The sequence below is a fragment of the Sphaeramia orbicularis genome, chromosome 18 (assembly GCF_902148855.1).
Source record: "Sphaeramia orbicularis chromosome 18, fSphaOr1.1, whole genome shotgun sequence".
NCBI lineage: Eukaryota > Metazoa > Chordata > Actinopteri > Kurtiformes > Apogonidae > Sphaeramia > Sphaeramia orbicularis.
The window spans coordinates 28647496-28672442 of NC_043974.1; the positions used below are offsets into that span (position 1 = coordinate 28647496).

The following is a 24947-nucleotide window of genomic DNA, read 5'->3' on the forward strand; positions in this document are numbered from 1 at the left end:
CACTCCAGTATTTTTTTTTTTTTTTTTTTTCATAACTCTACTGGCTAACTAAGACTAAGGCCCAATCCCAGTTCACCCTTTACCCCTCCTCCTTGGCCCTTGCACTTGACACTACCCCTTGAAATGGAGCTGTAAGGGGTAGGGAGGGGTTGAAACATTACTCTATGAAATGGGCCAACCCTTCGAGACCTGTTATGTCATCAGCAGTAATCGATGCCACTATTAACAGATGCAAAAACTTTGTTTCTGAAAGTATTCCCCATGCCATCAGTAGATGTAACCGTCTCTGTTGCATGGGCTTTGGTCATATTTTTACGGCTATCAACTAATAACTGCAGAAATGCTATCTATAACAGATTGAAACGGCATTTCGTGATCGATCAAATTATTAAGTTGTTTATGAAGAAAATACGTACATTTATGTGTTTCTTTCATCACACTGCTGCACTTTTTGGCTGTGTTTACCTCCAACTTACCAATGATTCGAACAGTTATGGAAACTTTCTCCTACCCCTCCAGTTTATAGTATGGTCTTAGCCCTTCCTCTCCGTCTAATCGGGAATCGGGACAACACTACCCCTTTGGTGTACACGCAAAATGGAGGGTTAGGGGTAGGGGGGAGGGCCAAGTGGTGAATTGGGATTCCGCCTAAGTAATCATAAGAAAAAGCAAAATAGGTTAGAATTGGGGGGCAAAAAGTGTCTGGCCTAAATAAGCCTCAATGGCCTTATGACCTTATTAAATTTCAGGTGTATGACAACAGCTGGAACCGTTCTTATGGATCTGTCCTCCACATTTTAAGGACTTTAACCATGTCCTTAACCTCTAACTTTTAACCAAGTTTCATGAGAATCACTGCAGTAGTTTTTGGTTTTTTTTTTCATAACTTTTCTGGCTATCTAAGACTAAGTAATTATAATCAGTGTTAACCCTTTCATGCAGGAATTATGAGAACCATAGTCAAGATTTTTTTTTTTTTTGAGTGTTTTTATTCCTCCTTAGGCATGAAAAAAAAACAATGTGATTGAGTTACTTGTTTTCTGTGGAATTAGAAAAATGTTCATGCTTTTAATTTTTGAAGTAAAGAAATGTGTTTAAAACACAATATCAGAAAGTGATATGAAAACAATGACATAAAAACATTTTTAATGCTGCTTATCTGATGTCTTCTCACATTTTAACATATTCTAATGCTAGTAAGTACTTACTTCATGGAGATAATATGCAAAAAAAAAAAAAAAAAAACTTTTTGTCTAACAAATAATTGATTTACACTCAAACATGTTACTGCAGATCAACTTTATCAAGAATAGCACAGTTACAGTAATTGTATGAATGTAAGTGTATGGGATGGTGCATAAGCATCACTGTGTTGGCTGATATGAAACTAAAACAACAAAACCCATAAATATACAAGAGAACAGCTGGAGAATAACAGTCCACTGTAGTGACCTGCTTGAAAGGGTTAAGAAAAAGCATATGAAGTTAGAATCAGAGGTCAAAAAGTGTCCTACATAAGCCTCTGTGGCCTTATGACCTTATTAAATTTGAGCTATAAGACCAGCTCTGTGACACCGTTAGCAGATCTTCAGTGGGCAGCTTTAAACCTTCTAAAAACTTAATGACTGGGGAATCAGTCTCTAAGTTAAGCTGAAACCAATAAGAGAGCTGGCATCGTCCTTGTCCGTCCCTTTGATTAGTCGTGTTGATTGTGTTTGCGTAGCGGGGCTTGGGTTGGAAATTGCACATTAAATCAATGCCTACACACACCTGGCAGAGTGTGTTATCCACAAAATGTCCACAATGTCCCCAGTATCAGTCACCCAGCGGCTCTTCATGGCCGACTGCACATGCTGCTGCTTCGCTGAGGGTTGTCCTGGTTCACAGCTCTTAATTGCCCCCCCCCCCCCCCCCCCCCCCCCCCCTTCAGGTACCGCTTCAGTAAATATGACAGCTATGTTTTAATGTACCTTGGAAAATACAACCCAAACAATAATAGCACTTTGCATGCCTGAGCAAATCACTGCAGGTGTCGCCTAATTAGATCACCCACTTGTACCTGAAGCCGATCCGTAAACGATGGGATGATCGCATCTATGCCTGTCCGCCGATCAGCCCCGCTTTGATTGATGATGGTTACACTGAATTCAGTTTGCCTTCCGCTTCTTCATGTGCCTCGAGCAGGATAAACCTTGTCCAATACTTAATGGAGATTTTGTTCTCGGTTTGTTTAGTGAGTGCACTCTGTCGCTGCTAGGGGAACTAATAAAAGTCCAGAGGTTGGTGGGAAAAAAAAGGGAACTTCAGCACCTGCAGTCTTTCATTGGGGTTTATTGCTCTAAACTAGGGGTGTCAAACTCTTTTTTTTTTTTTTGTAACTTAAAAGTTTTGTTTGTTTTTTTTTCTTTTTAACTTGTCTTGTTCAGCATCATAACAACAGAATGGTAGTCTGGCTGCCTTTTGGTGATGAATAAATTTGCTCTGCTAAAGGAAACTTCCTAAAGTATATGAGGCTCCCCTTGATATTCTACTGTCTTTATTATGAGTTTCGTTGAACCACATTTCAATGCTGGACCTGACATGGGGGGGGGGCAAGAAAGAAGAAGGTGGCGAAGACCCTCACAAGAAAATATCAACAATACAAACTATAACAACCATGGTGATAATTATAATGGTAACAATAACTAGTAAACTAGGCAAAAGAGCAAGAAAAAAAAAAATTACAATAATAAAATACATAAGACCTATTAAATGAGGAATATAGGAAAAGAAAGCGTGAACAGAATATCATGTTCTGTAACTTAAATCTTTATTGAGTTTAATGTAGAATTATAACCGTAACCAAAAAAAAAAAAAAAAGAAACAGACAAAAACAAACAAAAAAGGCCCCCCAAAAAACAAAAGAAACAAAAAACCAACACCAAGAACAGACAAATGAGAGCACAAATGAGTACAAAAGAAAACAATGTGCCCGGGTAACAACAATCAGTCTATTGATTTTATGTAAATATAGTCCATTTATTCCACTTTTTATCAAGTTGTGGTTCTTGCAGTCTCAGTCTGTGTGTTAATTTTTCCATTAGAAATATTTCTTCAGTTGTGGATATCCACTGGTCCTTTGATGGAATGGTTTCCTTTCCCCCAGTTCCTTGTTACAGTTTTTTTTTTTTGCAGCTATTAAGAGTATTTTAACCAAGTATTTGTCCTTTTTAAGAATGTTAGTGTCCTGAAAGTTAAAAAGATATACAACATCAGGAATCAGTGGAATTGGATAACCCAACACATGGTACAGTTTGTCCCCTGTCATCTTCCAGAACACAGTAATATATGGACATTTCCAAAATATGTGAATGGTCTACATCGACTTCACCACATTCACATCAAACTCATTTTAGTTTAGGGGCCACATTAAGCCAAATTTGATCTGAAGTGGGACGGACCAGTGAAATAATAACATAATAATATAGAAATAATGTCAACTCCAAACTTTCCTGTATGTTTTAGAGCAAAAAAAAAAGGAAAATTATACAATGAAAAGTTTACATCTACCAACTATCTTTTAAAACAATGTGAATAACATGAACAAACTGAAATTTCTCAAGAAAACAAAGTGCAATTTTAACAATATTATGACTCAGTTTATCATTTACACATGTAAATTACAACTTACAGATCACACTGGATCAACAAATACACAAAACATTTAATAACAGGCCGAATATTGGTAAACTTGCACTTCAGACGTTTGAAAATGTTCATATTTGTTCAGGTTATTCACGTTTTTGTGTAAATACAATAAAATGACATGAAAATGTTTTAAAAATGTGGAGTTGTGAGTATTAATAGGTTATTATGATAGTATTTTACTGATCCAACCCACTTGAAATTAAATTGGTCTGTATGTGGAACCTGAACTAAAATGATTAATATCTTCAGTGTAATTTTTGCATTTCACAAATTTATCCCACGGGCCAGACTGGACCCTTTGGTGGGCCAGATTTAGCCCCCGGGCCGCATGTTTGAGACCTCTACTCTAAACTGTTTACCTAATAGTCAGAGAAGCTGTGAAGACATTTATTCTCATCAACTAACTCTGATTTAACATTTTCATGCTTAAACTGACATCTTTTTTACTCTTATTCATGTCTATTTTTCACCTAAGACAGATTCATTGACCTCTGCTGCTGTGTTGGCTCATGTCTGGCCAGAAAAAGCAGTGATAAGATCCGTCCCTTGTGGATACTGAAGGAAAGAGGCAGGTCAGGTGGCAGTGATGAGTGAGAAAAATAAGTAATCTTTTCCATAATCATCGTCTGTCGGTCCACAGAGGCAGATGAACAAAGAGGCTACAGGTTTGTCACTCAGACTTATCCTGTTCATTCGGCAGATAAGGGATTTAACTGAGACACGGTGACACGACAGACCTGGGAACAGCATGACATTTCAGACTCAGACCGGTTAGAGCTGATGCCCTGCAGAGGTTACAGAGGACAGACGGCGTCTTTGTGAGAGCCTTTGGTGAAGGCACGGTGACATGTTGTGATTTGTGACTCATAGTCTCACAACATCCATCAAAAGTCCCCCCCCAAAGTACTTCCTATCTATTAAATCTTCAATTTTTCTAATTATAAACACATTCCCATCATTCAGTTCTACATGCAAATATCAAGTACCATGAAAATACTGTCTAATTAGTCAAGCTATTTTGTGGGTTTAAAGGCGTCATATTTTGCTTAACCCACTTTTGGTACACTTTTGTACATTTATTTATGTATTTAAGGACCCTACACTGCAAAAGATCAAAATCTTACCAAGTGTATTTTTCTCATTTCTAGTCAAAATATCTCATCACACTTAAAATAAGACATAATCACCTAAAGAGGAATTTGTGAGATATAAGAACTTATTTTCAGACAATAAATCTTGAAAACCTTATTTCAAGAAATCTTACCAAGATCATTTTCACTTGTTCCATTGGCAGATTTTTTTTTCTTAATTCAAGATTTTTTTGCTTAATTCAAACAAAAAAAAATCTGCCAGTGGAACAAGTGAAATTTATCCTGGTAAGATTTCTTGAAATAAAATTTTCAAGATCTATTGTCTAAAAATAAGTTCTTATGTCTCACTTACAAGTTACTCTTGAGGCGATTATGTCTTATTTTAAGTGTGATGAGATATTTTGACTAGAAATGAGAAAAATACACTTGGTAAGATTTTGATTTTAGCAGTGTAATAGTTCATAAAGTGTGAATTTGAACCCTCCAGGTGCTGCAAAGCTATCTTTATATTCACTCCAGCAAAATCGAGTGGATTTCTACAACCTGTTTCAATTCCTGCTTAATTTGTTATGTTTTATAACTAGTTACGTCACGACATTTGCACATAAAAGATCAAGACTTCCGGCGATAATTGTTTATCAGCAGTTGTCGTAAAAACTGAAAATATGTCCAAACTTTGAGCCGATTACCTAAAACGTTCAGTTGTTGGTTGTATTAACGAGCACTCGTGGCTGAACGGGACAGAAAGCATGGTCAAAACAACCTTTCTGGTGTCATTACTCAGAAACAGGGTTGAAGATGGACTTGTGGAGTTGAATTAATGAAGAATTCAGACCCAAACATAGCATTTACGGTTTATGTAGACCACAGGGAAATGTATTAAAATGCTTAATTCCATTTAAAAAAAGCAAAATATCACTCCTTTTGGTGTGGAATCTTTTTGGAGCCTGGGTTTGTTTTGTCCATCCTGGGCCTTTTAGTCAAGAGGAAAATAACTATAAAAACACAGCTGGTGTTGTTAATGCGCCTTATCATTGGATACCACCCACTCCAAAATGGAAAAAAGAAAAGGAAAATCTCTTTGGAGCTACTGTAGAAACTGTCTGTAGATACAAATGGCTCATTCTAAGGTAATGAAAACATAATGATACATTAGTGAAATCCTGATTGTGAATATGCAGTTACATCTTATATAAACAGACATACCAGAATGCTGTAGAAGGATGATTTTTTTTTTTAATATAAATTAAATAGATGCCTCTTTCCAATCTAATATAAGTTTTTGGGTTTTGTATTTAGTTTTAGTGTTATTAAAGTTATTTGTCTGAGTTACACATAGCCACAATGATCAGTTCTTTTACTTTAACTCAATTTTGTAAGGTGAACTGAGAACAATTGGCCTCTCCCCTCAATAAAGGTTGCAAGTACAGTATATATTTGCTTCATCAGTGTAAATATAAGCCTTTCTTGTCAGGAAGTTGCAGCCTGAAATGTACAGTCACGGAGAAAATTATTGGACCACCCTTGTTTTCTTAAATTTCTTGTTCATTTTAATGCTTTGTACAACTAAAGGTACATTTGTTTGGACAAATATAATGAAAACAAATAAAATAGCTCATAAGAGTTTAATTTCAGAGCTGATATCTATCAATTTTCCATGGTTTTCTTGATAATAACCAAAATCACGTCAGTTCTTACATCAATAGCTATGGCATTGTACTGACAAAAACAGTGCTTTTAGGCATTCCATGTTTTCTTTTCTGTCTGTTTTAGTCACATGATACACACAGGAGTTAGTACTTGATTGAATAACCAAGGTTTTTGATGACTCTTGAAGGTCTAATAATTTTTTCTGCAATTTTTTTTTTTTTTTTTTTTTCTGTATTTACATTTTTTCTGTAGGTCAACTCCATAGTGGCTAGCACTTCCACTTTACAACTACATGAGGGCTCTGGGTTGGATTCTCAGTTGGTGTTGAGTTTACTTGTTCTCTCTGGTTTCCTTCACCATTAAAAACAGGCCCATGTAGGTTAATTCTCCTGTCAGTGCCAATGGCCATGGTACTGATGAAGATCTGGAGTTTGTCCCTGCTGCTAATGTGTGCTATGTTCTACTGCTGGGTACTATGTGTGTATATTAGGATGGGTAAAATGCAGATAATGAAGGGGATGTGGGGATAACAAAGTGAGTTAATGTTTAGCATAAGGTTTTGGATTCATGAAATCCAGCTAAATAATTAAAGTATACTAAAACTAAGGAGATGTGTTAATTAATTCCTCTAATGGTTTTTAGAACTAGATCCTTTTCAAGCCTTGTTGAAACAGCACTTATCTCCATTTTCTGTAGTGTAAGCAGATGAGACTGTAACTCCCCTTGGACGGGACACTAGTCCATCACAGTAAACATGGGTTCTGGTTTACGGAGCCCAGTCGTCTGGAGCAAATAGGGTGAAGTGTCTCGCTCAAGGACATTGCACAGTGTCTGCAGGACTAAACTCCAGACTTTCGGTTCATTGTATTTCATCTCTTCACTCTTGGTCTCTTGATGATTTTGTATTTCAGTGGGAGCAAGAATAAATTAAGCTATAAAAAGATATCACTCCTACAATTTGAGGCAAATATTTAAGGGAATTAAGTGTTTATAACACTTGATCTGTCCACTGTTATTCCTGCCTGCCTGTCAGCAGGATTATGCACAAACTATTGCACCAATTTTAATGAAACTTGGTGGAATCGTACAGCGTGGGCCAAGGACGAACCCATTCAATTTTGGACCAGATCCATAAAAACCAGTGAAGCCTGTATTTTCTTAGCACTTTTTCTAACATTGTGAGATGGGGCTTTTGATTGAATTACAAAACACTGGAGGTATGAGCTATCTAGATTCAAATTATAGCAGTGACAGCCACTTATAGCTTATATTTTCTTTCTCCAATTGAAATCCAAAATGATTCCGTAATTTCAATCTCAAGCAAAACAGCCCTGTCAATTCCAAACGTGCAGATTTTTTAGGTTGTGTATCTGTCAGACCTGCCATACAGTAACTGTCTCGGAGCGGTTGTTGTAAAGAATTTGTGTGACATTAATGGAACAAGATTTGCAGTGAAATATTTAGCTGTCAGCAGGATTGATGGAATCATGGCTCTTCTAAATGGTGGACAGATACTCTATGACTCCAATCCCCACCCTTGTTCTCCTCCCTCTTGTTTTCACCCTTGTTGCCTCAATTTCTTGCTTGGTTGCGGTATCTCCATGCTTGGAAAGGGGCATGATTGGCCAATCATCCCTGCATGTTTTATTAACCATCAGTATACCAGGGACCATTTGCCTGAGGCGATGTGCACCCGCCTGCCTTTGGGAAACTTGGCTACGTTCAGCAAAGAAAAGCCACTTTTGGCCGTGGTATATGTGGCTTGAATGACTGCATGATGTGAATGAGAGCTCATTGATGTTGTGCCAGTTCACACATATTGGCAGCACTACTGGGATCTGGATGTTATAGTTCAGGAGACACTCCAGCATCAAACACTGCAACAATAAGCAGAACACGAACACTATATAGTTGTCTCATTTCATCTTTCATTACCAGAACTTATTTCTTTATTTCTCTTTCTTTCCTTTCTCTTCCCAGTGAAAAATGCCTATTATACTCTGCATTTATGCTAAATTATTCCTTAGGATTTTTCATAAAAGAAGCAGAATTTTAGCAGCAGGTGATGGACTGAATGCGATCGGATGTATGCAAGTTCACCGTAATATGCTGTAAAATGTTGAACATTTATCACTTAGCTATTTGAGCAAGTAGCAAGCCACTTTTCTCTCACAGCAGCAAAATAATATGGTGCCAATATGATGGTAATTACAGGCGCTTTGTTCATTTACATCAAAGAAATACAGCCAACTTCATTGTATGTGGAATCAAGGCAGAGAAAATGCAGCAGAGGGGATCTGTGAGGCTGAGAACAGTGAATATAAGCTGGTGGAGAATGCTTATTATGCCAAATGGATTGGGTTTAATCATGTGTAGGTTTAAATGCAGCAGTAGATGAAATTATATTTGTGCTGAATGTAGGTCATTACGAGCTGTGTTTTTACGTAGATGTTTTAAAAAAGTGACTATCACGGGGGATGGTACTGACTATGACAGTCTACAAAGGGCCAGTAGATGGTGGTGTCCTCTCTCATTTGCTGCAAACACTGTCGACATGAATAGGCCTCGTTTTCCCTCCAACACACACACACATAAACTCACTGACTTCTTTTCATCATTTCACTCGGCTGCATCTCACTGGCATCAAACCTCTTTTGAAAACAAGGAGTTATGTTTAATATAATGGTTGGACTTTGCTTCTTTGCATTGCTATACTGTTAAAGACCATTTAGGAGTGTTGCACTGCAGTTTCCTGTTCAGCACATGGTAATTTACATAGTAGTTTACTTTGGATTTTGTTGCCATATGTTCTTATGCAGATGGGTTTTGTTTTGGGCTCAATATCCTCTTAAAAGTAACTCTTTGCTTCTTTTCTTGATAGGATTATTATGTCTTCCTTCCAGCTGCAGCTATTAAGAGATTAGTCATTTGGAGAAATATTCTTCATCAATACTTGTACTGGCCAATTGAGTATTTCTTAAATTAAAAAATACAAGTTTCTCATATTGCAGCTTCACAAAGGCATTATTTTACTGTTTTTTTGTGATATCTATTAGTATACTGAATATATTTGGTAGTTTTAATTTCTGGCAGTTTTAATGTTCATTTTACTTAGACGTTTTGTTTATGTAGCCACTAACTGTTAAAATATTAAGTAAATGAACAGCAACAGTAGTTGTATTCCATTTTTCCATTCATCAGCAGTGTCTCTCAGAGCTATATAATACAGTTCTCGTGTCATGATTACTTGATTAAACCCTACATTAGGAGTGTGAAACACAAATGGATTAAACACATGGTAACTCAAACTGCCACACTACATTAAAATGTAATGACCCGCTGTTGTCTCATTCAGAGCTGTTTGCATATAAGGATGTGTTTAAACTGAATGTGTGCATAGGCTAAGAGAGGCTGTGCATTCTCCTCAGCACCGCGCCTCCCCTCCTCGGTCTCCCCTCCCCTCCCCTCCCTCTCACTCCCTCACTCATATCCACTCCCTCTCATCTTCCCTCCCTTTACTTTGCAGCGAGGCATTCAGTGTGCCTGAAAGAGCGAGGGAGAACTACAAACTGTCAGAGAAGAGCAGAGTTTGCTCTTCCTGCTTTTTCTAGCTTTCACATGTCTCCTCATTTACCAGGAGAGGAAAGGGGCTAAAGAAAGAGAGAGAGAGGTGCTCTGCAGTTTTTCAGCACCTCTGGACTTTACTTCTCTGAGTTTTCTTCTTCTTTTTTTGCCTTTCTCATTGACCTTATGAGATCAGATAGATCTTTAATAGCTTTACACTCTTTAGAAACGTTTCTTTGGTAAAACCTCACCCTTACCCAGACTGGATTTAGGGAGTAAACGGGCGGTAGGCGGGTGCCGGGAGGTGCCCGGCCCCTGCGTGTGGGCTGGCTTAGCACTGGAGTGGGTACAAGGGAACTGGAGCGTGGGGCCAGGTGGTAGCGCTGGTCCTGACGGCGGTGGAGAGGAGGCCGACTCGGGCTCCGGGTTCGGGTCAGGTTATGGTGGCGCCGAGTGGGCCGAGGGTGGAACAATGCTGAGTGCGATCTGGGAGACAGAAGGGCTACAGACGGTGGGCATCGTCATACTGGTGTTTGCTTCGATCAAGCTACTGCACCTTCTGGGGCTCATCAGCTTCTCAGAAGGTAAGACACTGATATAGAGGCAGTAAAAAAGAAGGGGGACACAGAAATGGGCAAATTATAGCTGAAATTAAAAATGCTGATAGATCAGTAGTGTATTGTAGATTGCATTCTCTTAATTAGCAACTCATTTGCCCCTTATTCATCTGGGTTATTCTTTGGTTGAAAGAACTTCATCAAAACAGCCTTGAAGTTTCTTATAACTTAAGAGCTTAATTGAGGTGATCAGTGTAAAGAAATAGCAGCAGGACTGTCTTATTTATGATACGAACAGACAATCTGACATCATCATGTGCAACCAGGAGGAGAAAAATATTGAGAAGGGAAAACAGTGTCAGATAGAGAAGAAAAAAAATAAGTGCAACAAGTGATCATGTAACTAAATTTGACAACTGAGAAGTCAAATGCAACCATGAATTTTAGTGTATGTCACTGTGCACTCGAAGGAAAGACATCATATACCACTGAAGGCACAGACAGAAGTTCACTAAGCACAATATGTGTGAGGCCTAAATAAACTGTTTACTTTGGACCTGCTGCAGTTGTCTCATTAAATAAAGAAGAGCAGCATAGTAAGCAGTTCGAGCTCAGTCCCAGCCCATCCATCACACTACTGTTTAGTAAACACACCTTATCTGCTAATTAGGATAATCAGTCATGAGTCTCCAATACATATTCAGGGAGACTAAAAGTAAATATGTGATAATGTCTATTAGTTGGTAGCTGGAAAAAGATGACCTGACCTTAGAGACGTGTTTGGATGAAGTACAGAGCTGTTAGCATCTGTGGATTGGCTGTGACTGTGTTATTTCAAAGGCACATGGGAGCAATGTTTTCATTTGGGGGAACGGTGAACCTCACGCTCAGGGCAACAGTTTATATGCTTCACCAAACAGCAGCGAGCTCAAACTGCCTTCCCCCCTGCTGCATTTCCAAATGCAGCTGACATAATATTGATTATTCGCCAGGGTGAGATGATACAGACGTCAGTGTTGGCGTGTGGAGTGTTACTTGGCCGCTCATTCAGCCTGGATTCTGCACAGGTGCTTTGTGTTATAATTACAGAATATTAGTGAATGTCTGCTTTCTTCACTTGTGATACTTGACCGTTAGTCGATACAGCCATTGATGTGAAAATGTACAGAGGTGGAAGGTGAATGGAGCCGATAATGAAGTCATTTTAGATCAGGGAAATTGACTTTAAAACAACCGATTACAAAGACCACTTTGATTGGTTTCACATTGGTATTCAGAGCTGTGGTAAAGTCACCTCAAATGCATGTTTTTTGAAGAAGAACACACAATTTCATATGTATTCAGCCTTTTAACGACATGTATTCTTTGTCATGCAAATGCAGGCAAATTAACAATTATTTCCCTAATTAAAGTGTTGATTTTTACTTCAAGTTGTAGTAAAAAAAAAAAAAAAAAGCACAAACATTTCCAAATAATTGGCCAATTAAGGTTTAAAGGTTTTGAAGTCAAGGAAGGATTCACAGAGGCTTTATTAACATAATGATATGTCATCACATTTTTCTATATGGCTGTTCCAGTACCCTGAATCCGACCAGTAACTGATTTCATCATTCAAATAATTTTCATGGATGCTTCTGTGGATTCTCCGTGATCGACTTTTTTCTTTAAGTACCCACAATCCTATGCTGAGCCTTTTAAAAATACAATTAAATGAAAAACAGGCCACTACTTTGTTGCTGCAATATGCATTTAAATATATGCAGGCTGTTATGTTATTAGGCAAATTCATTTTCTCCTTTCAGCACATTTTATGCACAAAGAGTTCACAGTGTTTATACATAAATAAATGGGACATCTAGAGGGAAAAATACAAACAAACAAACAAACAAACAAACAGTTCTTAAATAATAGAAGCAAGAAATATTAAAAGGAAGTAAAGACTTAATGAAAAACGACCTGAAAAAAATGTCATTGAAGACTTAAAATGATTAGAAGAAGGTACAGTTCAGCACTCTGGAATGACACAGCTATAAATCATACAGTGCACTAAGACTTGATTAAGACTAAGCGGGACAAGAGTAAGGTGTATGTTATGGAGTTCAATCAGCGGTACATGAAAAGAGAAGTGTTTTCAAAGATTTCTGCATGTAGGGCAAATCTAAGCTTCATATTCAGTGCAGTAATGCAACTAAATACAGCTTCACTGTTATTAGTACCTTTGGAAATGGGTTCATGAGCAGGAAACTAAATGCCGCTTTCACTGTAAATTTGTAATAATTAACTACATGAAAGCTTTAGTTAGACAGAGGCTGACTTGTCGCCGCCTTCATTTGTATTTTCATTTAAACATGTCAAATAAATATATGGCTTTGAGTTACTGAACCACAAAATTGGTTTTCAATGATGCAACCTGTGCTCTTGTGCTATGCTGTACCTCTGAGATGCAGCAATCGATAGGAAGGACTCTTACCTGGCCTGTGAGGGACTCAACATGGAAAGATCATTACACTGAGCAATAGTTCTAAACCACTCATACTGGACGAAATGACCAAAAATTAAGCCAATGTTGCAGGGAATCACCAATCGATGAACCTAAAAGTCTTATCAGTATCAACATATAGAATGGCACTAACTCAGATCAATAAATTATTTTAATAATTACTTTTATTAACCTGCTAAACGTATCATATTTGATACATGAGTTTTAAACCCCTCTACATGATCAGCGCGATATCATTTTTCTTGAAAAACCTGATGTATACAATTAGATACATGCAATACATGGATAATCCATCAAGGGGAGGAGTTCATTCACCAGAGGCCTTTCCAGTGACACTGCAAGACTGTCAATCAGGAAAGAGGCAGAACTTTGCCAGTTTTGAAAAGGAATTACCAAATTGTTAGACATGTTTGTGTTATATGATGTTTTTGTTTGTTCAAAAATAATATTTGAGCATTGAGACCCAATGTGTCAAATATGATACAAGATTGAAACTCATACATGGAAATTGATATTTGAAAAAAAAAAAAAAAAAAAAAAAAGTTGGGTTGTTCAGAAGGACCAATAAAGGCTCCAGTTTGAAAGAACTGGAATTTTCTGTCAGTGATTTAATGGTTTAGGCTTTACATTGTTAATCAATCACTTATGCATCAATGCGTAAATATTTTCTAAATATCAGAAACTAATGAGATATTTTCCAAAGTTTGCTGTGTCGTCTTACAACTGTCCTGAACAGAAAGGCGTCCTGTAAAGGAGCTGAACCCAACTCTAATTTCCATTCTGTACATGTTAAAATATGATTCCTCACTGTAAATATATATACATAAACACATCTCTACACATCTACCTAGTTATTCATATTTATCTTAACTATTCTCAACTCGTTGTCCTCGTCTCTAGTCAAATGTTTGTTTATATTAGGCCTATGTTTAAGTGTGTTTGGGTTTATGTTAGAGCTGCACAATATATCGTTTGAGCACCATCATCGCGATTCACGTGTGCGCATAAGTCACATTGCAGGTCCTGCACTGTAGGAGGCAATGTGTTCTCATCTAATTTCAAGGGTATGTGACATACACTGCACGCAGCAATCCACCAATCACAAAAGTTCTTAATCAGTGTAGAGTGAGTCACTGGTAACAATATTGAAAAATGAGCAACGAACAAGAGAAAATCACAGTGAATGAGGACTTGGTGCCAAAAAGAAAAGCAACATCAGATATCTGGATTTATTTCAGCTACAAAAATGATGATATTGAAACACATGTTCAGTGTTGATAGTGCCTTAATGCACCTGTTGCCACAGCAAGAGGTGTCACGACTAATTAGTTTGACCATTTACATCAGCACACAGCGACTATTTACTCCTGAGTATTTTTTCATATCACAATATGTATCGCAGGGTTAAAAAAAAAATCATAATGTCAGTTTTTTCCAATATCGTGCAGCCCTAGTTTATGTTGAAGTTGTACATTGTGAGATAAGAAAAAAAATGAAGCCAAATTCCTTATATGTGTTCACATACTTGGCCAATAAATCTGATTCTGAGCTGAACCCATTGTTCTTGCTACATTAGACTGACTGAAGAATTGTATCAGTCACATAAAATGACTTGTTTACATTTTAGCATGTGAATCACATTCTGCAGCTGCCATCTTCTTCAGTAACCAAAGTGTTTTGTTTTTTTTTACTTTTGTTTCCATAAAATCTCAGGGGATGGGGTTGCATTGGCTTAACGCTCATACAGTCAGACGTGTTCACAGCTGGGAGCTGCCCAGTATGATCCCATCTTCTGCCAGCCACCTGAGCAGCTCCACTGGGGCATCGGAGGGGAAAGGTTGTTGCCTATAAGCTTTTGTGAGGTAAATGGCGAGGGAGTTTCTCAGCTGGCCAGAAGAATTGAACTGGCGTCTTTTCAATTGCAAAAGGGAACACACACTGAGGGGCTATATTGTACACTGCTCCACATTTTACTGTAGCATCAGCTGGCAGTAGATAAAGAAGCTTCAAGATCAAGTTGTAGCAGAACTCACTGGGCAAAAAAGGGTGGATCCTATTTGTCCTACAGGGGCTGCATATAGTGTACTACCCCAGACATGGGAAAAATATTCATATAGACAGACAGATAGAACATATGTGTTTCCATGTTGGAGAAACATAACAAGATCATTGCATCAGAGTGTGAACAATCACCAGAGGATTTTACTGTGAATACCAGAGGGGCAGCAAAGCTTGGCAAGCAGCGCATGAGTACTCCGTTTTGGCTTAATTATAAATATAGCAGGACTGATGTCTGCATCTGTCCCGAGGCTAGTTTTACAATTTGACTGCAGCTGGCAACTATGGACTAAACCCGGACAGCAAAATGACATAATGAGCCCTTTTGTTCAAGATTACTGGATGCAGTGCAGTAAAAACCACATGCAAATTTCTGTTTTATTCATGTACATACTGTGATGTTTTTGTCACATATGCACATTTACTTACGCTCACACAATGCAGAGCTATCACTATTTAGTGCTGAGCAAAGCCTCATAGGGTGCAGTCTAATCAGTGTGTCAGGCGGTGATGAATAATTCTGTGCTTCAGCTGCACCCACCAACACCACCCAACAACCCAGTACCCCCTCAGATGCACACACACACACACACACACACACACACACACACACACACACACACACACACACACAGACAGACATTCACAAGTTACCATTAACCAAACAGGGATGGAATGCTGTGTCAATTTGGACCCACCATTTGTTATTAACAGGCGAGAGGACAGAGATTGTCTCCGTGCTGATATCCATCTAACAAGGTTCTTGTGTTCTGTGTCCTTGATAGGGATTTATTGCCTTGAAGTAAAGCGAGTCAGTGTAAGCACTGACCCGGACCAGTTTCGCAGCTGATTGTCTGTTTTCACTTACTGCCAGAGTTGTGTATGCTATAAGGTACTGCTGGTCAACTGATAGGGTACAATTTGGGGAGCGCTATACGTTCAGATTCTCAGTTTGTTGATGAGGGTCAACCTTTGGTCAAGCTTCACTTTGTTGTTCAGGATCAAATAGAAGCTGAGGAAACGTCTCGGATTCGCTGACATGTAATCCCTGACAGGTCAGCGGAGGGACAGAAGGGAAAAAAAAGTGGCAAAAACACTCAGTCAAATGTGCCTGTTTGAGTTTTGATGCAAAATTATAAATGACCTTTCTGCTGTTGTTGGTGGCATTCACTTGTGATCTAGCGGCTCTGACGTGGCTGTCATTAATAATCACATCATGTGCGTATAAAGCTGGACCACGGTATGAGGATTACAGCTCGCCAGTTTTGGAAATGGCCTCTTTATTTCCTGTAAAACTATTTATGGTGTTGTTTAAAATTAGATACTCGTAAAAGATGAGAGACACTGTAAAATATTGAGGCATGTTCTTCATTTTGTTAAGTGCAGAAGTGCAAGTCCAAACACACACACACATACACACACACACACACAAACAGGTTTATGGGTGTAGGATAAGCTGCACTGCATCTTTATAGGATTTTTCTTTTTTATTCTGATCACACATCCATCATCAAAGTTGAGTCAGCAAAACTCTTTAGCATCTTCTCATTATTTCAGATGATGGCTTTTAAGATCTGTCCAGTTAATTTAATTGGCAGAATCCATCTGGAAAATAAATTACTGCTCGAGTAAGTGATCGTGATTTGAAAGATTAAAATCTGTTTCTGGCTGTACAGTAAATATCGTACATTAGAGACCTTTTTGCTGCAGTCATTGTCAGTTCTATTTTCACTGTATTTAAAGGACAACAATCACCTGTTCCAATTACCCTTTCGCTATTTTCCTGGATGCCTACTTACAGAGGTGACATGATTGACTTAACCTTTGCCTCAGCATAAGCAATAGGTCCCTCTTGTGTCTTTAAAGCAAAGAATGGGAGCGTAGAGGAGCTTACTGAGACCGAGAAGAATCTCCTTATTGGTTCGATTCAGGAGTCCAAGGACAAGTATCACTCAAGCAATCAATCCAGATGAAAACATCACCGATAATAAATTCTGAAAGCAGGCGGATGACAGATGCTTCAGAGCCTCGTCGGTTCGGTTATGGACGGCTGCAGAGCTTAAGATTCCCTGTGGAACAAGTAGATGGTATTTAATTAAATGACCTCTGTCCTGCAGCAGTGGAGGGATGGAGCATCAGTGGGACTTTGTTAAGCAGATAATATTAAACCTGAATATGCTTTTTGACTTGGAGGACATTCATTTATTCAGATTTCAGTGACGTAAGCAAAAACTGTGTTTAGCAAGGCAAATTCTGAGGGTCTTATAAAGAGGGAATATTGTGTACTTACTTAACATTGTTGTTAAAGGAAACTCTGTGATAAGATCCTTGAAACTGCATATGGGGTATTTGTTATTCAATCAAGGCTGTGCAACCAATCCACTCTTTCAGCTTGTTCATGACTTTAATTAGCCAACAAAATGAATAATCATGTTGCCAAAAGAATCCAGCAGCAATATTCTCTACAATTAAGCCAAGGACATAGGTTCTCATGCATAATGCAAAAGATTCCAGCCAACATTATAGATAATACAGAGTTCTGGAGTGTTTTTTTTTTTTGTTCTGAATGGATAGAATAGCAGCAGGCTTTGTAGTGCTTTCTCATTACCATCAAATGCACTTAGAATTTTTGTTTTGTGAAGGCTTTTCCACCTTGAATGATGCTTTGGACTTATTCATTCTCAACTTTGTTCGCAGAGTTCATTCATTGCATATACTGATTGAAGATAACATTCCAGATGAGATAAATGTGGTCGAATAGACAGGACTGCAAACTTAATCAGAGGGGTGCACTAATGTAAAGAGAAGTGGGACACTCGAGTGGAAAGTGCTGACTTGTACTTACAGCACTGATCTCATTACAAGTGGATAATGTGGTGTGTGTGTGTGGTCTATCGAAATCACTGCCTTTTGCACAGATAAAACAGGGTACACACTTAAAGATAATCAGGCTGTTTTTGTCCCAATTTTCCCCCTGTCCCGACCCAGGACGGCACACGCCAGATTATTTTATGTCTTATCAGATTATCCTGTGGTCTGAGATGTATTAAGAGTGAATTTGTCCCAATAAACGGCTCTGAATCTGGTCGGGGCCGACAATCGTAAATAATTAACTCGTTCAATATTTACTCCCAAGCAGAGTCCTGCACGGGTCCACTTCTCCAAACCTGCACTCACTCATACCCACGTACATTAGATCCGCAACCTGACCCACGATTAAACACATTGTCTACATAGTAACTCACTTTTAAGGGCTTTATTTTTGGCTAAAATGCTCACCATCATTAAATCTCTAATATGTGCTGCTCAATGACATGTGTGGCCGGATGTAAACAGACGTGAAGCTCACTTCAAAATAAAACAAACCGGATGTGGATCAACCATGGTCAAATTAGACAATCATCATCATTACATGTCCTGCAAATTATTTTTATCCACAAATTTTTTTTTCCCCCTACCGTGCCCTCTACCCACCCGCATTTCGTTTGATTTGTATCTGTACCCACTAAAATTCTTCTTTTTTTGTTTTTTTTACTCATCCCTGCATGTTTTTGTGGGTTACCCGACCCTTTTTTTTTTTGGGGGGGGGGGGGGGGGGGGGGGGGGGGGTACTCTGCCTATACATTTGAGTTAGCTGAAGTGTCATTACTGTGCTCATTTGTAGTTCTTGTAGTAAAGCATAAATAGTCTTTTTGCATTTTTTAAACAGTGTTCATCGCATGTGCGGGGAATACTGCATGAAGGGAATGTAGTCAAGAAGCGGGTTTGTGCAGAACTTCGTACTTTTGTCGCAGCTATTGTCACCTTGGACATCATTTGTCTTTTTACATGTTCTAAAAGTGATGTCAGAAGTCAATAAACAAGATAAAGGACCATCTTGTCATCATTGGAGCCTACATCACACGTGTTAGCTAGAAGAGACTCGATGCAAGGGCAGTAGAGGGGGTCACCCGACTTGATTCAGGACTCTGCTCCCGAGTCATGCTATGTTTCTTCTTCGTTTTTGTTAGATCGCGTTTGATCATGAGAGATTTCTGGCTTGGAGGACTAGATTCTAGATCGGTGGTGGGACAGAATCGTTATGTAAGTGGTGTGTTGACATTATCGGAGCACACCGCACACAGTACGATCAAAACTGTTCAATTTTTGTCTGCATGTGTGGGGTCTGTAGAAATCTCTTCAGATTTAGAAAATCCTTATGTGTGTACCCCGCTTAAAGTTTTAAAGTTTTAAAACATCATTGTGTGTCTTGGAGAATCTTAAGTGATGAAAGTGTTGTACACAAATCACAAGACAGATCACAAACTTAATTGGTTTTATGGAAAGTGGCACGTGTTGTGCAGCATAAATCAGTCTGACACAAAACTGGCTGCACCTTTTCATTACAATAGTAAGTAAAAGTCTCACTGTCATCACATTAATAAGGTAATAACTAAAAAGGTAATCTGCTTTGTGAGCCAATTTCATTTCATTGTTGGCAATTCATAATGAGTTAATCCACAAATCGTATTCTTTTATTTCCCCAGTTTGAATATTGTGTTTGTGTTTTGGCTGAGCCGCTGTTGTGCATAGAGAAAATTAACTTTATGATCTCTCATGCTGTTTGTGTGATATATAAACAGTCAATATCCTGTCTGAATAAAATCCATTAATCCATTAATGCACTTCTCCGATGGAGTGCTATCATGCCAGAGCCAGTTTCTTGTCAGTGACAAGAATATGGATGATTGTCTTGAAAGTGAGTCATAAAGACACTCTGCACTTCAGCTTTCTTTTTTTTCTATCATGAAAGCGCCAAAGTTTGACGCTGAAGTGCGATAAAATTCCTTCGTCTTGTCTTACCAACCTTATAATCTTTCAAATGACTGGAGGAAAAAAGGGCAGGGGGCCTTTTCTGTCCATCCCTTTGCAAGGGTTTGTCCGAGACACACTATTATTGAAACACCTCCAAGTGACAAATGATTGCAATTAAAGGCATAGACTGCTCTTTCCTCTAGATTCCAATAAATGTCTTGGCCCGCTGATGGTCTGTCATTATAGCCAACGTGAGAGCATGCTCTCCTCCATAAAGAATCTTGGCATGGAGTCCCTGGCACTCCAGTCGGTGCAGTCAGTCACGCTCAGTTCAGAACAGCAAAGGACAGCACTTTATTTGACGTCCATTTGAAGTCTGAAAAATTAGCCTCCGAGGGTTGAAGACATGGACATCTCTCGTATTGGAATTAACTTGTAACTGATTACAGCGGCTGTAGATGGCCACGTACATCCTGAAGCAAATTGCACTAATGGCAGAAAGTGGTGTCTAATGTATTATTTTGGTTTGTTAAGATATTTGTTCCGGTTTGGATTTAATTGCTGAGGTAAAAACTTGATGGACAACATGTACACAGCTCAATGGACTTGAAGCACCAAGATTTTCCACAATAACTAAAGTCACATCTTAAAAGATTACAAATGATTGGGGAAATATGGAAAGGACAAAATATAGCTGACCATTTTTGAGGATTGTCTTTTCACAGTTTGAGCAATGAGCAATAGCTTTTGTTCACATGGTAATATATTGATTTCAGGATAAATCAAATTAATCAATGTATTTATTATCTCACCCAGTCCCGTTTCAAATGCAAAACAGTGTGTTTTCATCCAGATCGGCAGGTCTTTATAGTCAGGATAATGCACCAGTTGCCTTTGTTTTCAAGTCAGGTTATGACCCTGCAAAGAGCAAAGTACAAAGTGATGGGTAATGGATTAGCTTGGTTTGTTAATGTCTGTATTCAACTGCTAATCCAAAAGGAATATGTATTCAGTTGTTCAAACACAATATACATCTTGGTTACTTGAAATAAAGGACAAACGTGTCATTTTCTAGGAAAACTAAAGCTAGATCTCAGCTTAACCCTTTATAGGGCACTTGTAGAAATACTCTGAAATTCATAGTTTTAACCCTAGTGTTTTATTGGGGGAACCTAACAAGACTTCATAACTTTTGTGAAATTTTTCAAAATTTTTTATTGTTGTGTAGAAAATCAAGGTTAATGAAGTTATCATTTTTGGTTCCTTACCCATAAATGGTAAAAAAATAAATAAATAAAAAAAATCTAAGTATATATTAAAAAAATGTAAGAAAAACACATGTAATGCGAAAGGAACGTGTATTTTAGAACACTGTAACATCACTTTTAGTACTGATCCAGACACCTGTCCACATCCACATTATCCCTTTGAACATCATTACTTACATTAGTACCATTCCTTCATGGTACCTAACAAAGCAGATACACTCAGTGTTCATGCAGAGGTGGACCTTACAGACCCTGTAGACCACATTGGATCTGAGATTGTTGACTCACTGTCCTCACTGTCACTGTTTTGTAATGTATGTGGAAATTACCAAAAAAAATTACTTGCCCGATAAAGGGTTAAAGATTGCAAATTATAGGGCAAACAAGGAATATACAGCCAAAAAATAAGGTATTCTGTTGCTTATGGACAATTTACAATAATATGAATGAAAATGTTCCTCTATAATGAAAATGAAACATCATATTAACCTCCTAAGACCCACTGTCCATGTTTGTGGACAAGAGTTTCACAACTTCATACAAAAAAAAAGAAAAGAAAACTGTCCACCACAAAGGAAATTCCATAAAAATTTTAAAAACTGCATCTGAAAAAACTGTTGCATCATGATGTTTCCAATATAGGCACTTACTTAACTCTTTCATGCATAGTGGTCACTACAGTGGACAGCTGTTCTCTTGTATATTCATGGATTTTGTTGTTTTAGTTCCATATCAGCAAACACAGTGGACGCTCACACTGCAAAAATCTAAATCTTACCAAGTGTATTTTTCTCATTTCTAGTCCAAATATCTCATCACACCTAAAATAAGACAAAATCACCTAAAGAGGAACTTTTCAGTGAGATATAAGAACTGATTTATAGACAATAGATCTGCAAAATCTTATTTCAAGAAATCTTGCCAAGATAGTTTTCACTTGTTCCATTGGCAGATTTTTTTCCGTGAATTAAGCAAAAAAAATTTACTCTTTAGGTGATTGTGTCTTATTTTGAGTGTGAGATATTTTGACTAGAAATGAGAAAAATACACTTGGTAAGACTTAGATTTTTGCAGTGCATGCACCATCCCATAAACTGCAATTCATACAGTTACTGTAGCTTCGCTGTTCTTGATAAACCTGATCTGCACTAACATGTTTGAGTGAAAATCAATTACTTGTTATTATTATTAAACTGTAATTACTTTTTTTTTTTTTTTGCATATTATCTCCATGAAGTGAGTAATGACTAGTATTAGTGTATGTTCAAATGTGAGAAAACATCAGATTAGCTGCATTAAAAATGTTTTCATTTCGTAGTTTTCACACAATTTATCAGTAAATACATTTCTTGACTTCAAAAATTTAATGCATGGTGTCCAGCTGAGTGGACATTTTTGCTGAAAACATTCAGGAAAAAAATATTGATTAAGGCTCTTATAATTCATGCATGAAAGAGTTAATAAAAAACAAAAAAGGCTTGTACTTTGCTGACATGTCCTGGGTCTTGGGAGGTTAAACTAAGTAAAGTTAATTAAACCCAGCCAGTTTGACTTTTTATCCCAGGCTGTTGGACCCATAATGTGTCCAACTGGATCTGTTTTAATTGGGACTGTGACCCATTCTATGCTTCCAGTTTTCAAGCTGATTGTAATGCCACTTTTCCTGCCAGCAATAAGCAACTGGAGGTGGCTTTATTTAATAACAGCAATGACATATTGCTCTGCCTGCTTCTCATTTTAGAGCTTATTTGTATTTGGCTTCACTAAATGGAAACAAACGGCGGCTGTGCGTCCCCCTCCCTCATCATCTGTGTGATTGATCTGATATAAAATGAGGCGTTCTCATTACACAGTCGAGACTGTGTTTGAATCACTTTTCTTTTATTAACTTAGATGTGCAGATCTAACACTTGTAAAAGCAGAATCGTAATCAGCAGATGTCCGCTGCTGGCAGCTCCGTTATTCTGGATGTCAGCGATAATTTGTAAGGCAGCATTAGAAAATATTTGGTGCCACAAAGGGGAATTCATTACACCTCTGGAAAGGCAATGTCAGCCCCTGCAGAGGCTTTAGATGTTTTATCCTCTGTATTTCATATCTGGAGATACCAGATTTTTATTTACTGGTGCACTTCCATTCGCCGTTTCACAGTTTGATAACAATTGGCATATTTTTGATGGAGAATTACTCCTGTGCTCAGGGTAAGGGGTAGACAGCCAATTACCTCCTCCATTACCCAGGGTGTCACAGGCCTCGCCAGGGAGTTTATCCCAAGGACTCCACCTTCTCCGATCTATAGCTCCACAGCATGCGGTGAGGATTTACTAACCCACAACAGAAGATGCTTTTTCTGCTGTAATTACACTTTGCCTTCCTCTAGAGTCCTAGCGTGTATATATCCAACTTTTCTTTTCTAGTGAAGCATAATTAAAGCTGCATGTTGACAAATCTAATTTATTTCTCGCCTAATTATTTTTTTATTTTATACGTAAGTTTCACCTTCTCATTTGGCTGAAGTGAAGCCTTAACAGACTGTTGTGTTTATTACTTTTAATGTTGAAACTTCCTAAAACAAAAATAGGCAAAAGGATTGTCTGCAGCACACGTTTACGCATTCACTTAAAGTTAACTTGAAGCTGAAATCAGGGGGAAAAAATCCAAACTTTCCTTCCAGCAGCTCTCTCTTCCTTGTCCCAAACAAAGTATGTAAAATAGATGCACCTAAAAAGTAATGCCACTTTTCCTGGAATACAGTAAAAAAAAAAAAAAACAACAACAAGCAACACATAAATATTGAACTAAATATTAGTGTAGGAAGGAAAGCAAAGCACAATGATATTATGTACTGGTACTGTACATATTCAAACATAACTCACAAAAATAGACGTGATGTCTGGCATCTTCTAAATAGACAAATATCAATATATTGTATGTAGTCGATACTAAAATCAAAAGTGGACAAAATTTCTCTTTCACCCTTAAACACTATTCATATTCCTTCCAAGATAAGATCCCATGAGGCACAGCAGAAGGGACCCCTATATCTGACAGTGAATATTAATCACATATCAATCACCTCTACATGTCTGAAAACCCTTACAAGCTGCCAAAACTTCCCATCACAGGTTAGATTTTAAAAGTCTGAACTCTTTAAAAACAGACCTATTTTTAGGCCTAGAAAATTGCATTACCATAATAAAAAGAGTACGGGCGAAGTCAAAGAAAGGTTAACATCTAGTCAAAAAAATCAATTACAATAATCTACACCAAACTTATATTTTTGGGTAGGTAATTACTTAAAATTTCAGGAAAATGTGTTTTGAAATGAGAAAAAATTGTAAAAAAAAAAAAAAAAAAAAAAGAAGTTTTATGAGTGTGAATGTTTGGAAAATTACAGAGTTTTCTGCCATCATTCTGGGTTCATGTTATAAACTCTCAAACTAAATTCATTCCAAATACATTGATATTTGACTATTACATTATTTGTCATATTGTAAACACACAGTGTTTAAAATTAATAAATACATATATCTATGCAAAATACATTTGAATATAATATTATTTGTATGTTGTAAATATTGTAAAAAAAAAAAAAAATGATATTGATAATTAAAATAAAAAATGTTTAATTTGATATTTACTTTTGTTGTCCATCTGTGATGCTGCCATTTTTCAAAACACTTGCTATTTAGGTATAATCAAATATTTTTTTCTTCTAACTAATTATTAAGTTGTAAAAAAGAGGGTTTAAGGTATACACTGAATACATTTTAGGATG

General features: G+C 37.6%; 1 protein-coding gene across 4 annotated transcripts in view; it reads left to right on the forward strand.

The window, feature by feature from the left end:
* Positions 1 to 24947, forward strand: part of kcnip4a (potassium voltage-gated channel interacting protein 4a) — a 234547-nt gene that overhangs the window by 176718 nt on the left and 32882 nt on the right. Inside the window, exon 1 of one of the 4 annotated variants that reach the window (XM_030162141.1) lies at positions 9963 to 10576. The exons of the other annotated variants lie outside the window; for them this stretch is intronic. Coding sequence (XP_030018001.1) covers positions 10465 to 10576 — 112 coding nt within the window. The 5' untranslated portion in view covers positions 9963 to 10464. Of the gene's footprint in view, positions 1 to 9962; positions 10577 to 24947 lie in introns of those variants that run through there. 4 annotated transcript variants of the gene reach the window in all.